This window comes from Artemia franciscana, chromosome 2 (genome assembly GCF_032884065.1).
Source record: "Artemia franciscana chromosome 2, ASM3288406v1, whole genome shotgun sequence".
Classification (NCBI taxonomy): Eukaryota; Metazoa; Arthropoda; class Branchiopoda; order Anostraca; family Artemiidae; genus Artemia; species Artemia franciscana.
The window spans coordinates 3,492,032-3,506,181 of NC_088864.1; the positions used below are offsets into that span (position 1 = coordinate 3,492,032).

Below are 14,150 nucleotides of genomic sequence, written 5' to 3' on the forward strand. Positions count from 1 at the left end.
TAATTACAATATTTGGATTGAGGACGCTATATTCCTAAAATAGGAAAAGTATACACAACACATTTGTCTCCTAGCGCTTTGGGAATGATGAAAATGCACTTGGTCGGCTTTAATACATAACTGTCTATACTTTTCACCGTGTAACTAAATATTGAACAGAACTAATCTACAACTACAATTCTAATGTAGGAAGTTTGTACCTGGCACTTGGTAATGAACTGAAAGAGAAGAGTGACTCATACAATATTTAAAGTTACCCATCAAAACAAATTAGCTTAGAAAAAATGGATAATCTCAGAAAAAAAACGAGGGAGAGAAAAAAAACGGAGGGGGGACATCCCGACAAAAATGACATCATCAGATTCAGGACATCTGATTCTTCTATCGGGGAAGTGCCAATTCCCTTTATACAAAACAAAACATTTTATATTTGTCTGTGAAGGATGGTAATGGATGCATATTTATTTATTTACTTTTTTTCAGAGGTGATCGTAGTTAAACCTGTGGTCATGTAATATAGGAAAGGGACCCATTTGAGCAGAAATTGGAAGCTAGCGCTATTTTTGAGTAACAGCGGAAACCATCCCCCTATAATGAGGCCATCTGTGCCACTGTGTGGCACAACACAATAATTTTGCCACCAAAATACTTTCGAGTTAAATTTCTAGGATGCTCAACCGAGCAAGAAGTGACGGAAAGCTGCATATATAACCACCCAATTTCAGAAGCTGTACTGTCATGAGGCGCCCCGTTCCTAAGTGGATGTCTTTTTGTGTGGGGGAGAGGGGAGTGCCTGAATACTCAAAATATGTATTTTTAGACCCAAATTTTACAACTCTCAATGGGAATCCCTTCAGGTAAGTATGAAGACCCTCAACTCTTCTTCATGCCTGTAAAATTTTGAAATAGACCTGCAATATCTGAGTTAAATCCAGTGGCGTTACTAGCCAAATGTTTGGGGAGGAGGAGCGAAGGATTTTACTGACTGCCTCGTCATTTTATGTTTTCTTATCAATAATTAGCACGATGTACGTTTTGAGTACGATACATAAAATCATTACAAAAATCGGTAAAACCGCTGCAGTTACCAACCGAGATTCTGATTTCGGTATATTTCATGTCACTCTTTTCATACTATTTATTTAACAAAATGGAAAATTGTTGCCCCATCTGTAAAATCACAGCACGTGTCGGTAAAACTGCTGCGGTTACCGAGCAAGTTAGATATTTCTGTAGATGACAAGTCAGTATTTTTGTGATCTTTATTTAACTGAACAAAAAAAATTTGGCGGTGTCGGGAAAATCGTGACACTTCGCGCCACGATTATACCGACTCATTCTTCTTAATCCAGTACCCCCAAAAATTGGGGAAGGGCGTTCCTCCCAATACGTGACAACCCTGGCTACAGGGTTACATCTTAAACTCTTACCTGCACAAAAGGGTTGGGGAGACAGATATTGCATATAAAAAGATTAATATTTTTCCGAGAAACTCAGTGGAAACATATAAAATTGTGACCCTAAGACTGATTTCTGACATTTCATATCTCCCGTCCCCTGATAAATATCTAGAGGGATGTACATTCTCAGCGATAATTAATACTAAACGTATTGTTATGCAAAAACTAAACGTGAATATAAATAAAATGCTTGAGGAAGCAGCAGTCTCCCCTCCCTTAAAATAACGAACTTTAAGTAACGAGCAACCCTTTTCATAGAAATTGAAACTCTAAAAAAAGCCATATTTTTATTACAGCGTATACATCAAAAGGATATTACAGCGTACAATTGTCGCTCATATTCTGAATAAGTGGTTTCTAAAATTTTAAACCCAGCCATCAAAATTATCAGCACAAGGAAATCTGTATCCATTAAAAAATAAAATTTTTTGGAAATGCACCCCTCGCATAATTGGGGCGAACCTGATGGAAATTTAACAGTAAAATTAAACATGCCTGAGAACCACGAAACAGAGCTTTCAAGCTGATACGAGTTAGTCAGTCGACTAAAGCCTATCGAAAGGCTATCTAAACACCCGTTTGGCTTCAGTAGTCAACCCTAAACATATACGCTGTGTCTTATAAAAGACAACCCTATTACAGACGATTAATCCAGCACAACTAACGGGTATTGTGTATTCCTTAGTTACGCACTGGCTATAGGGGAGGGGAGTACCTAAAGATTAAAACAAGAGCTAAGAGCTCATATGGCACTTGTGACGAGGTCGGAAGAGCCGAGAGCTCATATGGTACGAGGTCGGAAGAGCCAAGAGCTCATTTGGACGAGGTCGGAAGAGCCGAGAGCTCATATGGTACGAGGTCGGAAGAGCCAAGAGCTCATTTGGCACTTGTGAGAAGGTCAGAACCTAAAGTTAAACTTTATAGCACAAGATCCTTCTAAATATCAAATTTCATTAAGATCTGGTCACCCTTTCGTAAGTTACAAATACCTCAATTTTCAAAATTACCTCCCCCCTCCCAATTCCACCAAAGAGAGCAGATCCGGTCCAGTTATGTCAGTCACGTATCTTAGACAGGTTTCTATTCTTCCCATCCAGTTTCATCCTGATCTCACCGCTTTAAGTATTTTCTAAGATTTCCGGTCCCCCCAACTGCCCCCCCCCCCCAATTACGTTTGATCCGGTTGAGATTTAAAATAAGATATCAGAGTTACGAGGTCCTTCTAAATATGAAGTTTCATGAAGATCCGATCACTCCTTCGTAAGTTAAAAATACGTTATTTTTCTTATTTTTCAGAATTACCCCCCCCCCCCCGCAATTGAGCGGATCCGTTCCAATTATGTAAATTACGTATGCAAGACTTTTGCTTATTTTTCCAACCAAGTTTCATCCCAATCCCTCCAATCTAAGCGTTTCCCATCATTTTAGGTCTCCCCACCCCAAACTTCCCCCAATGTCACCAGATCCGGTCAGGATTTAAAATAAGAGCTTTGAGCCACGATATCCTTCTAAAAATCAAATTTCATGAGATCCAATCACCCGTTCGTAAGTTAAAAATACTTCATTTTTTCTATTTTTCCGATTAACCGGCCCCTACTCCCCCCCCCCCCAGATGGTCAAATCGGGGAAAACGACTATTTCTAATTTAATCTGGTCCGGTCCCTGATACGCTTGCCAAATTTCATCGTCCTAGCTTACCTGGAAGTGCCTAAAGTAGCAAAACCGGGACTTTAGGTTTTCCCCCTCCGACTCCCCCCAATGTCATCAGATCCGGTCGGATTTAAATAAGAGCTCTAAGACACAATATCATTCCAAACATGAAATTTCATTAAGATCCAAATACCCGCTGATAAGTTAAAAATACTTCATTTTTTCTATTTTTTGCGAATTTAACCGGGCCCCCACTCCCCCCCAGATGGTCAAATCGGGAAAACGACTATTTCTAATTTAATCTGGTGCGGTCCCTGATACGCTTGCCAAATTTCATCGTCCTAGCTTACCTGGAAGTGCCTAAAGTAGCAAAAACCGGGAAAGACCGACAGACCGACAGACAGACAGACCGACAGAATTGGCGACTGCTATATGTCACTTGGTTATACCAAGTGCCATAAAAAAGGACTTAAGGCTCATAACGTTCCACAACAGGTGCTTCAGATAAATGCTAAGGGGAAAGGAATTAACCCATGACCTCTCTTTGTATGACTGTATTTACGCCTGTGTGGGAAACAGCCCCCTTATTGCCATAACGGTAGACTTTATCAGGAGGCATTAATTTTAAATATCGAATTACAGCGTAAAATTTAAACTCTAGTGTGAAAAAGAGGGAGGGAACCTAGAAGAATATGATATGAAAATGAGCAGAAATCACCCCACGTATAAGGGATCTGCCACCTTGCCCAGCAGCCCATCCTTCACCTTGGAGAAACCTTATTCCAAAATCGGATGTTCTAACACGAAAGTAGAGTGATGTGACAAAAGCTTTCGTTTTTATTACAGTATCTCGATGTGAGGGGATTATTTATTAACGTCAGATTTAAAAAACAATGTTCTCAGGCAAAATGAAAGGTAATCGGTAAATAAAAAAAACACTTGACAAATACTAACTTGGCTATATTTTTTCACTCTAAAATGCTTCTTTTAAAAAAACTAGTGGTAAAAATTATAGCAGTTCGTATAACTGGCTTACCAATAAAGTGAACATATCACTTGATGCCTTTTCTTTATGCTTTTTACGAATACAATAATCGCTTCTACCTTAAATTCAAATTTAAGCACTTTTTAACCTAACCTAAACTATCCTTATTATAAATAATATTAGCACTGAGAACATGTAGCATTAATATTTTAAAAATGATGGAAAAGACGGCGCTGAGAAAACGTAGTATTATTTTGTGGAAAACGAGCGATAAGTCATACTTTATTTAAAATTCGTCATTTTTAAGAGCTCAAAAAGGGCTTAAATTGGAATTTGTGGTAGAAGCGATTATTATATTCATAAAGAACATAAAAAAGGCATCAAGTGGTATGTTCGCTTTATTGGTAAGTCAGTTATATGAACTATCACAATTTTTTGAAAATTCGTCATTTTTAAGAGCTCAAAAAGTGTTTAAATCTCAATTTAAGGTAGAAGCGATTATTATATTCATAAAAAGCATAAAAATAAGGCAACGATTGGTATATTAACTTTATAGGAAAGCCAGTTATATGATCTGCTATAATTTTACCAAACTAGTCGCACTTTATGGCAAAGAGCGGGGGAGTATCATCCTTAATGTACAGAATACGTTCTTCCTTTAAGTTTTAATACCATTTATTATTTCAATTGAAAAAAACTTTCTTTTTGATTTCATATTTATCTAAAAAAAAATAATTAGTGGATTTTTTCCAGTGTATAGACACGGAAGTCTTATTTATTTAAAGTATAATTTTGCTAGCCAAAGAACTGAGTTTTTAATTCTAATAAAAAAAAAAGTGAACTGGATATTTAATTAATCCAAGATGTTTTTTTATTGGGTCATATGAAGTCAAACTACCAAAGCAAAATTACAGTTAAAAGCAAAGAAAGTTAGTTTTTTGTGCAGGCATAATACAAAACAGATTAGAAATGTAATTACAAATTGAATTAATGACATTCAATTTAAAAGCAATCTCGGCAAATTTTTGAAAGAAAAACTCACTGGGCAACAAATCTGCTACATTTATGTATGTATCTTCATCTTCTTCTTCAAAACCCACTTCACTTATTTCTTCAGTAACAACCTCCGTCTTCCGCGAGGAGCTGCCTTCTGATTTAAGTGGTACCTCTGCAATAGACTTGAGAGACAATTCTGTAGTTGATGTTTCAGTGACAGTTAGCTCTTTTGCGGGTTTCTCCCTAAAACAAGAAAAAATACCCCCGTGAGAAACGGTATTCATAATAGTTTTATAATTACAATAATAACAAGAGCTAATATGGCACTTGTGACGAGGTTGGAAGAGCCAAGAGCTCATATGGCATGAACTCTAGCAAAATTCTAAGAATAAATAGATTGATTTAAAAGTAAAATCAGAGACTTAATGCCGGTCGGGATTTAAAATAAGAGCTCTGAAACACGAGGTCCTTCTAAATAACAAAATTCATTAAGATCCGATCACCCACTCGTAAGTTAAAAATACCTCATTTTTCAATTTTTTTTCTCTCCCTTCAGCCCCCCAGATGGTCGAATCGGGGAAAACGACTTTATCAAGTCAATTTGTGCAGGTCCCTGACACGCCTACCAATTCTCATCGTCCTAGCACGTCCAGAAGCACCGAACTCGCCAAAGCACTGGATCCCCCCTATCCCCCCCAAAGAGAGCGGATCCAGTCCGGTTATGTCAATCACGTATCTACGACATTTGCTTATTCTACTCACCAAGTTTCATCCCAATCTCTCCCCTCTAAGCGTCTTCCAAGATTTCCGGTTTCCCCCTCTGACTCCCCCCAATGTCACTAGATCTGGAAGGGATTTAAAATAATATCTCTGAGGCATGAGTTCCTTCTAAATATCGAATTTCATTAAGATCCGGTAACACGTTCTTAAGTTAAAAATACCTAAAAAAAAATTTCCGAATTAAAACCCCCCTCCCACTCCCCCAAAGAGAGTGGATTCAGTCTGATTATGTTTTTCACGTATCTAGGAATTGTGCTTATTCTTCCCACGAAGTTTCATCCCAATCTCTCCACTCTAAGCGTTTTAAAAGATTTTTGTTTCCACCCTCCAACCCCCTATGTCCTCGGATCCGATTCGAATTGAAAATGGAGCATCTGAGACATAAGATTCTTCTATATATGAAGTTTCATTAAGATCCGATCACCCATTCGTAAGATAAAGATACCTCAATTTTCACGTTTTCAAAGAATTCCGGTTTCCCCCCAACTCCCCCCAATGTCACCGGATCCGGTCGGGATTTATAATAAGAGCTCTGAGACACGATATCCTTCTAAAAATCAAATTTCATTAAGATCCGATCACCCATTCGTAAGTTAAAAATACCTCATTTTTTCTAATTTTTCCGATTTAGCCGTCCCCAACACCCCCCCCCCCCCCCCAGATGGTCTAATCGGGGAAATGAAAATTTCCAATTTAATCTGGTGTGGTTCCTGATACGCCTGCCAAATTTCATCGTCCTAGCTTACCTGGAAGTGCCTAGTCTAGCAAAACCGGGACCGACAGACCAACCGACAGAATCTGTGATGGCTATATGTCACTTGGTAGATACCAAGTGCCATAAAAACCTTCAAATAATACGAAAGTGTCACCAAAAGAGCTAAGGAGTCAACTAAAAGAGATCCATCATCTGGTTTGTTTCATTATAGTTCCATAGGCACGGAACTATAAAAATGATACTCGACATTTCAAATAGAGCTATATAGGTTTTCTTCAATTCAGTTTTTCTTCAATTCACTTTTCATACTTTCGGACTTTCTTGTGAAGACCTATATATATATATATATATACACATATATATATATATATATATATATATATATATATATATATATATATATATATATATATATATATATATATATATATATATATATATATATATATATATGTTATATATATGTATATATATATATATATATATATATATATATATATATATATATATATATATATATATATATATAAAGGTGCCAATAATTGACCTAATTGACAAATTTATTCTAAAAACGAGTGAAAAAAGAAAAAAAAACATTGAAATAGGGCACCAGAAAAAATCTCTGGGGGGCAGGGACCCCGGCCCCCTGGATCCACCGGTATATGTATATATATATATATATATATATATATATATATATATTAGTTTATTTATAAAAGAAACCATTAATAAGCCTTTTAATCGCGGAAGGCATATACCGCAGCAGAGCACACATGCAAGACTTTCATATATGGGAGGGGGGGTAGGTAAAAAAACTGTATTAATATATATATATATATATATATATATATATATATATATATATATATATATATATATATATATATATATATATATATATATATAATATATATATTATATATATATATATATATATATAAACGATATTAAGGATTTATAAACATTTTCAGATTTCTTTGGAACCTGATCCCGAATGCCCCCCTGCGGATGTCTGGTGTTAATTCAATAAAGATAAAAAAAAGAAGAAAATCAAGAGTATCAGGTCGATTCAATTATTTCATTTGCTAGTGTTATATATTATAAAATCTTATAAATAACGAAAATAAAACCAAATCCAAAATGAGCAGTGATCAGTGAGTCCGGCGTGTTCTCCCGGAAAATTCTTCTTACGTGTACAATGGAGCAGACAAAGGAAATTAAAACAAATAAAACAGAAGAAAGAAAGGAGGGAATTCTGGAATATTCTAACTACATTCTAAAATTCACGTAGAAAATTTAGTGTAGAATATCCTGTAGCATCCATTTTATACCTTATTTCATTTAATTCTTCTTTTCATGTTTTTGAGCATTGGGAGTTCAGTTATCATAGCAGCGTAGGATACAGGTTAATGAAAGTGATTCTCCAAAACTCCTCCTAGTCAGCGAAGGTAGATTATGAAAATGAGTGAATTAGCGCCTTAAAATGACGTTTCTTACAGCAGACATTAAAGGCTGTTTTTTTCCACATGCATTAGAGCGTCTATATAAAAGTTCAAGCGCTTGGGTTACAGGAGCGGTACAGAAGTGACTTGAAGGCTCAGATGATGTCATCTCTTGCATTTCTTCCTATTAGTGGCGTTATGTCAGCTTTCAAAGATATCGTGGATGAGTTTGGTAGTAAATCACTGCTAAATTAACGGACTACTTGGAGGACACCTATATAGAATTTCGAAGAAGGAACCGAAGAATCACCCCCCCCCCAACCCTACCTCCTGACCTAGGGAATACCTGCAATTGATGCGCCTCCTGTGAACTAACCGTTTGGTGAAGCCTCTCTGTGCTGGATGGATTCGACGAGATTCCGACTCCGTATTGCCTACATATACCAAGAAGGTCTTCTACCTTTCTCACCTTAATTATGCTGATGATTTTTAAACCTTAGCTGGACACTGTTATCAATTGAGGAAAATTTTACGTGCTTAGTCACGAACATGGAAAAATAGGTTTGTATTTCAACGCATCTAAGAGTGAGATTCTTATTTTTGGCATCTTTTTTTTTCATAAATCAACTGTACTGTTTCTAGCACAGCTGTCCAGAAATATACTTTTTTCCCGGTGAGCATTAGAACATTGGAAATGAATGCTGTTTCAGCTATAGTGTTTAGTAAATTCTTTGAACGTTTAACATAATCCTGTAATGTAGATTTCTTAACCTCAATTTCTTCGGCAGCTTTTCGGATTGAAACATTGTTGATGATAACTACTGCTGTAGCTAATTAATTGCCCTTAAACTAGTTTAATCACTCCCCGAACTGCTGTCCACCATCCAAACTCCTGGAAGCTCTTGGAAATTTCGAAACACGGACAGGGCTAAATTAGTATTGTTTTCACTGTTAGCCTCTAGACTCCCTCCCCCTTCCCCAAATACAAAGTGTTTAGACTTTAATCGTCAGATTTAAAAATTTTTGCAAACATTTGACCCCAGGTCCCTTTGGCATCTTTCAATTCCATCACCTATAACATTAGTAGACAGTTCTTTTATTTTAACATGATCCCCTTTAACCCCCGGACCCCTTTGCCATTTTTGAAAGCTATTGCCTTAAAATTAATAGATAGTTCTTTTATTTCGGCATGATACCCAATACGTTCTTGTGGACAGGGTTTGATGACTTTTTGAAAACGTCTTTGCTTAATTTGTTGCTTACTAATCAAACACTTCGTTGTAACCAACTGTAAGTAAGGAGCGAAGCGGCTCAATAGCAACAGAAACTCTAAAACACGGAATTGTGACATCAATAGCTATATCAAAAGAACCGACTTATTATGCTGATTCCAAATATATAATATTCATTAAGTTTAGATTTACCCATCAAAAGCTATAAGCATGAGGAAATTTGTTTAATTTTCGATGAAGGGGGGAAATACCCCCTAAACATCAAGGAATCTTAATGAAAATCACACAATCAGATTCAGTGTTTCCATACATCCTACTGTAGAAGTTTCAAGCTCCCACCTGCAAAAACATGAAATTTTGTATTTTTGGCCAGAAGAAAGATCACGGATGAGTTTTTTTTTTATTATTATTTTATTCAACACAGGAAAAAGCCACAGACTTGTCTATTTGTTCTTTTACTTTCCCCAAAGGGAGAGGGTTGCATCGAACTGATAGCCATTTGAACGGAAATTAGATGTTCTAGTGTTCTTTTAAGTTACCAAACAGATTGGAGAGGAACTAGCCCCCCCCCCACTAACACAGCCATTTTTTCCCCACAACCGTTCAATAAAAAATTTTTGACAGCCATTTTGTACAGCATAGTTGAAAAGTTCAATAGCCATGCCTTTGGGGATAACATGACCCCCCACATCCCATGGGGGAAACATCTGTAAGTGATGAAATTTTCCAATTGTTTATGTATAGTATTTGTTATTGGGAAGTATACAGACATTTTTAGGGAGGGGAGAATTTTCTTCTGGAAGGATTTTCCATGGAGAGATTTTTTCGTGGGGAGGGAAGTTTCCGGTGGCGAAATTTCCAGGGAAACTTTTACACTAGAGAGAATTTGCCAGAATTTTTATATGAGATTCATTTTACTTGTCTCTTCTTTGCCAACTCAATTCTACATGTGGATATGTTGAGGGGAATTGTCCAGGGCAAAATTTTTACCGCATTAGAATTGTCTAGACTATCTGTCCGTAGGGGGAGAGGGATTTTCTACGGGAGAATTTTCCGTTTAGGCATTTTTCCAAGGAATTAATTCTCCAGAGTGAGTTCTCTGCGGGAGCAAGTTTCTACTAGGGAGCGGGCCTATTCGCGGAAATTATTTTTCAACTGAAAAGTAAGGATCAATATCAAAGCTTAAAACGGGCGTAACTTATTACTTATATGAGAGGGGTTGCCCTCCCCCCAACACCATGCTCTTTAAGCTAAAGTTTAATTTTTTGTTTAAATTATTTAAGAATGACTCCTGAAACACAAGGCCGTTTAATTAGAATAATAAGGTTTTTAAAACTATAAACTATTTACTATTATTATTAACTATTTTGAATTCGTCCCTGACATTAATACGACAAAAACGAACGAAATAAAATAATTTCAATTTTTTTCGAAAAAAAATCTCGTCATTTAGAAAGGTCTATGTTCCTCATTTGGTTTTAGAACACTATTAACTGAATTATGCATTTTCTGCTTACCAGGAATCTTTTGGTAACTGTGTTATTTCATTGAGAGGTTCTTCTTGGCACAGTTCTTTCCAGTCTTCGCCAAGCCTGAAATAAGGGTTGATAAAGTAAAGAGTTTTTTTTAAATATGTCGCTATCGTAAAGAAACTTACAAAATAAACCAATTCTTGCGAACATTTAAAGAATTTGAGCCTATATTATTTTTAGGGTAAATTATTTCAGCAAATACAAAATCTGTGAATTGCTAGCCAAAACTTTTTAGTATCACAGCCTACCCACACTGTTTTTTTTTTTGCCCACGAAGCAAGGTCTAAATACATTAAAGTTTGCTCAAGTTTGCAAAGTTTTCGCTGAAACTAAGTGTTTGAAGTCAAAAGAATTGTTTGGGGCTTCAAGCTTTGAGCGAGAGTGAGGTTAAACATATATCTATACTTTAGATATATGTTTATGAAAAATATTTTGAGATCAGAAGAAAAAAGATGTTTCAAAATTTTTGTAGAGAAAAAAAATATTATCTGGGTTTAAATTTATCTTTTCTTGAAAAATAAATATTCAAAACCAATAGTCAATAAACATATATCTATATATACCAGGGCCGTATCCAGGTTTTTTTTTCCAGTGGAGGCGGATTACAAAATAATTTTTTGGGGGGGGGGGTTACAAACAAACTTAAAAAGAGCACTAAAATCTATTTATATTCATTTTTGTTACATTTTTTACGAGTCGGACAAACATTCCGGGGGGGGCTCAGATCACCTGTCATCCCCCTCCCTATATACAGCCTCGATCTAAACTAATTATTAAAATTATTGTTACTACATCTAATTTCACAGCAATATGTTTTACAGTAAAAAAAAAATATAACAATAAATCGAACAGTTGTACCCAATATCCGTAGTTATTTTAGATGTTCAAATCTTACTTTTTATATAAGATTAATGAAGTCAATATGTTTTGCTAGAGAAGCTTAACGTTTTAAGTACTTTTGGGAAGAGATGCTTAAGAATATATGTTTAAGTGTGGCGTATATTGAGTGTTCAAGTGTTGTGCAACTGTGTTTTAGCAAAGAGAATGGCGGTACATGTTTGCTTAGATCGCTTCAAAATGGTGTCTAAAATAATCATGCAGTCTTTTTTAATCTAAAAACATTGAATTCACCCATTCCAACACTCGGAAAAGAACAAAAAAAGACAAAGCAAAAAGTTAAGGCAAATATAAAGTTAGTAAGATATTGGGTTTTGGAAATTTTGAGAAGTAGGTGTTACTTAAGTATAAATGACATTGAAAAGTTCGTCCGGATAGGTATAATGCATCGTTATGATTTTCTTAAATAATTAGTTTAGTGTCTTTTCAGTCCATGTTTTTTTACTGTATTTTTTTTTTGCTTGTTTTGTGTATGTAACCAAGGCACAATCGGGCTTTCGTGTGAATAAATCTATCAATCTGTCTATCTATCTATTAAAAAAACAGACATCAAAACTAATTTTATTCAGACAGAAAATATAGCTACAAGGATGCTACGGTAATCCTTTTTTTTCTAATCTCAAAATGCCTCTTTTTATACAATTAAACATCTATCTTCTATATCTAAATATCACCTTTTCAATATCTAAGAAGTTAATCCAAAAAGAGAAAGAAAACCAAAAGCCTAACTTACATGTGACATAGTGTATTAACGATCACGTCACAATCTCCAAGAAGCTCAACATCAAATGTCATGTGCCGCAAAGGCTCTCGATTGATTAGAATTTGAGGTACAGATGGTGGAACAGCCGCTAAAAGGGAAGAATAAAAATATAGTACATATGAGGTTATACTAGATGACATGTAAAACGTCCCATGTCCGGTGACTATATCTAATGGTGAAATGTCTGTAAATGTAAACGTAACGGTGCGAAATGTCAAATCGGGCTATGTCCGGACACTAGAGGTTCAACCAGGGCCATATCCGGGATTTTTTCGGGGGGGGGGTACACAAAGAAACCCTGAGAAAACACCTAAAAATGTGTTTATATCCATTTTTGTTTTTACGGGTAAGACAAACATTTAGGGAGGGGGTCAAGCCCCCTAACCCCCCTGGATACGACCTTGTGTTTGACATTAAAGTATATCAAGACCAGAAGAAAAACTTTTGAGTCTTAAGGCTCCTGAACTTAGGTGACTGCAATTAAATTTTAAATTTCCTATAATAGCTTTGCAGGACCCGTAAACATTAGCAAAACTAAATTTACATGGCATAAATTTGGCGTTTAGGCATCAAGTTCCTTCGCGCGTAAAATTTGAAGTTTTGGCATCAAGTTTCTTCGTGTGTAAAACACTAAGTCCTTACGTTTTCTACACTCATACATGAATTTAAAATAAAAATAAGAAAGTGAGCTTTAATGATGCTATGCATTCGACCACAACATAGGATGTTTGCACCAATAGGGAAAAAGACTTTTCTATTCATCCCATCCACCTATCCTATTGGTCCTATCCCTTTTTAGGGGATATTCTTGCTGAACCTGTTATTTCCCAGGCTTGGTGAAAAAAGATTTCTAAGAAGAGGGAAAACACGTTACTTGTCCAGTGAGTTAAGACCAAAAATAAGGCAGAGTCTTGTTGAATTTTTGGCATGTTAATTTCCCGAAATATCTCAATAATTAGTGACTGATTAAGGTGGTTTACAAAATTCTGACTGGACAATGCTAAAAAATTTGAGTTTCAAGTCAGATTTTTCTGAAAAGAATTTAAGCACCTTTTCGACAAAATTGCAAAAAAAGCACATCACGATATACTGATTTCAGGGGGGGATGGAGGACGGATTAAACAAAAATTGAAAACACTACTTTGGAAAGACAAAAATTTCGTTTCAAATTTTTTTCTCGATTTTTTTTTTAATGGAATTTCATTCAAGTAACAAATTTGCTCGCATATTGTTGCTTTATTTTTCTAGAGACCCTCATGAAAATATTTTACCCCATATTTACCAGATAGCAGGCTTCAAGAACAGCTTACAATCGACTAAAAAGACTCAATTCAAAGCCTTTCAATTTGTTGATTTCAAAGCCCTTTGTACAGCCAAAAAAGTAATGATATATATTTTGTTTTGAAAACATAAGAATTAAGTAAGTAAGTAAAATTTCTTTTCTATGGTAAAAAATAAAAATATTCAACAGGCAAAAATTGTTTCATTTATTTCAAATGTAACAATAAAAGTGGTCAAGAAATCAACCTACGAGTAGATTGATTTTAAAGGCATTCCGGATGACTGCTCGTTCATTAAAAAGAAAAAAAAATATAATAAAAAGTAAATATTCTCTTAGGAAATAAATATTAGATTATAACTCTGATTATCCAAGTCTGAAAAGAAAAATTAATAAAACACTCACTTCGATTCAAGACG

The 14,150-nt window shown here is 35.5% G+C and overlaps 1 protein-coding gene across 2 annotated transcripts in view; it reads right to left on the minus strand.

Moving 5' to 3' along the window:
* The window catches only part of LOC136036072 (NAD-dependent protein deacetylase sirtuin-1-like), a 73,858-nt gene that overhangs the window by 8,943 nt on the left and 50,765 nt on the right, over positions 1-14,150 (minus strand). For both annotated transcript variants that reach the window (XM_065718037.1, XM_065718047.1), the window contains exons 10-12: positions 12,423-12,540; positions 10,778-10,852; positions 5,138-5,334 (exon numbers count right to left, since the gene is read on the minus strand). In XM_065718037.1, coding sequence (XP_065574109.1) covers positions 5,138-5,334; positions 10,778-10,852; positions 12,423-12,540 — 390 coding nt within the window. The remainder of the gene's footprint in view (positions 1-5,137; positions 5,335-10,777; positions 10,853-12,422; positions 12,541-14,150) is intronic.